A 574-nucleotide genomic window follows, 5' to 3' on the forward strand; every position below is an offset into this window, starting at 1 on the left:
GAAAATCGACGTCGTTTGATTGACCAAGGAGTTGCTCTTAGTCGAAAACATGGTGTTTCAGAACGTGTTCATTACCTTCATTGCGATTTAAAGGAACTCTATCCTGTTAAGAATGAAAGTGTTGATCTTTTGCACGTTTGTCGTTTTTTACATCGACCATCATTGCAAAACCTCTTAAAGCTACCCCGTAAAGAAGGGAAGGGTTATCTTATTTACTCCCATTTTTTAGACGGCTGTCAGAGGACGAGGGTGGGACACCCATCGACGGTTGCCGGTTTTTTTCTCCGGGGCGAGTTACGCCAACTACTAGAGAGTACCGGGTACATGATTTTAACGGAACGCGAAAACGTCTTGCCGGACGGAAGGCCGTTGGTAAACATATTCGCGCGAAGGATGGAATGATTATACTTTTTTTTCCCCGTCCCGCGGGGTGATTTTCTTTTCTTTTTTCTTATCCTTTAAACGTTTTTTTTTTTTTATTTGTCGCCGAGAGGCCCCGGACGATTTTTAATTCTTACCTTCGTTTGCCGTTTCCTCTTTATCGAGCGGGGAAAGCGGGGGCGAAAAAGAAATT

General features: G+C 43.7%; 1 protein-coding gene across 1 annotated transcript; it reads left to right on the forward strand.

The window, feature by feature from the left end:
* Positions 1 to 402, forward strand: TM35_002081000 (uncharacterized protein; the record flags this gene model as incomplete). Its single annotated transcript, XM_029032019.1, has 1 exon — positions 1 to 402. A coding segment is annotated over one exon (402 nt), but the record flags the coding sequence as incomplete, so codon positions are not given.
* Between the last annotated feature and the right edge of the window lie 172 nt (positions 403 to 574).

Source organism: Trypanosoma theileri (genome assembly GCF_002087225.1).
Source record: "Trypanosoma theileri isolate Edinburgh chromosome Unknown TM35_Tth_208_V1, whole genome shotgun sequence".
Taxonomy (NCBI): domain Eukaryota; phylum Euglenozoa; class Kinetoplastea; order Trypanosomatida; family Trypanosomatidae; genus Trypanosoma; species Trypanosoma theileri.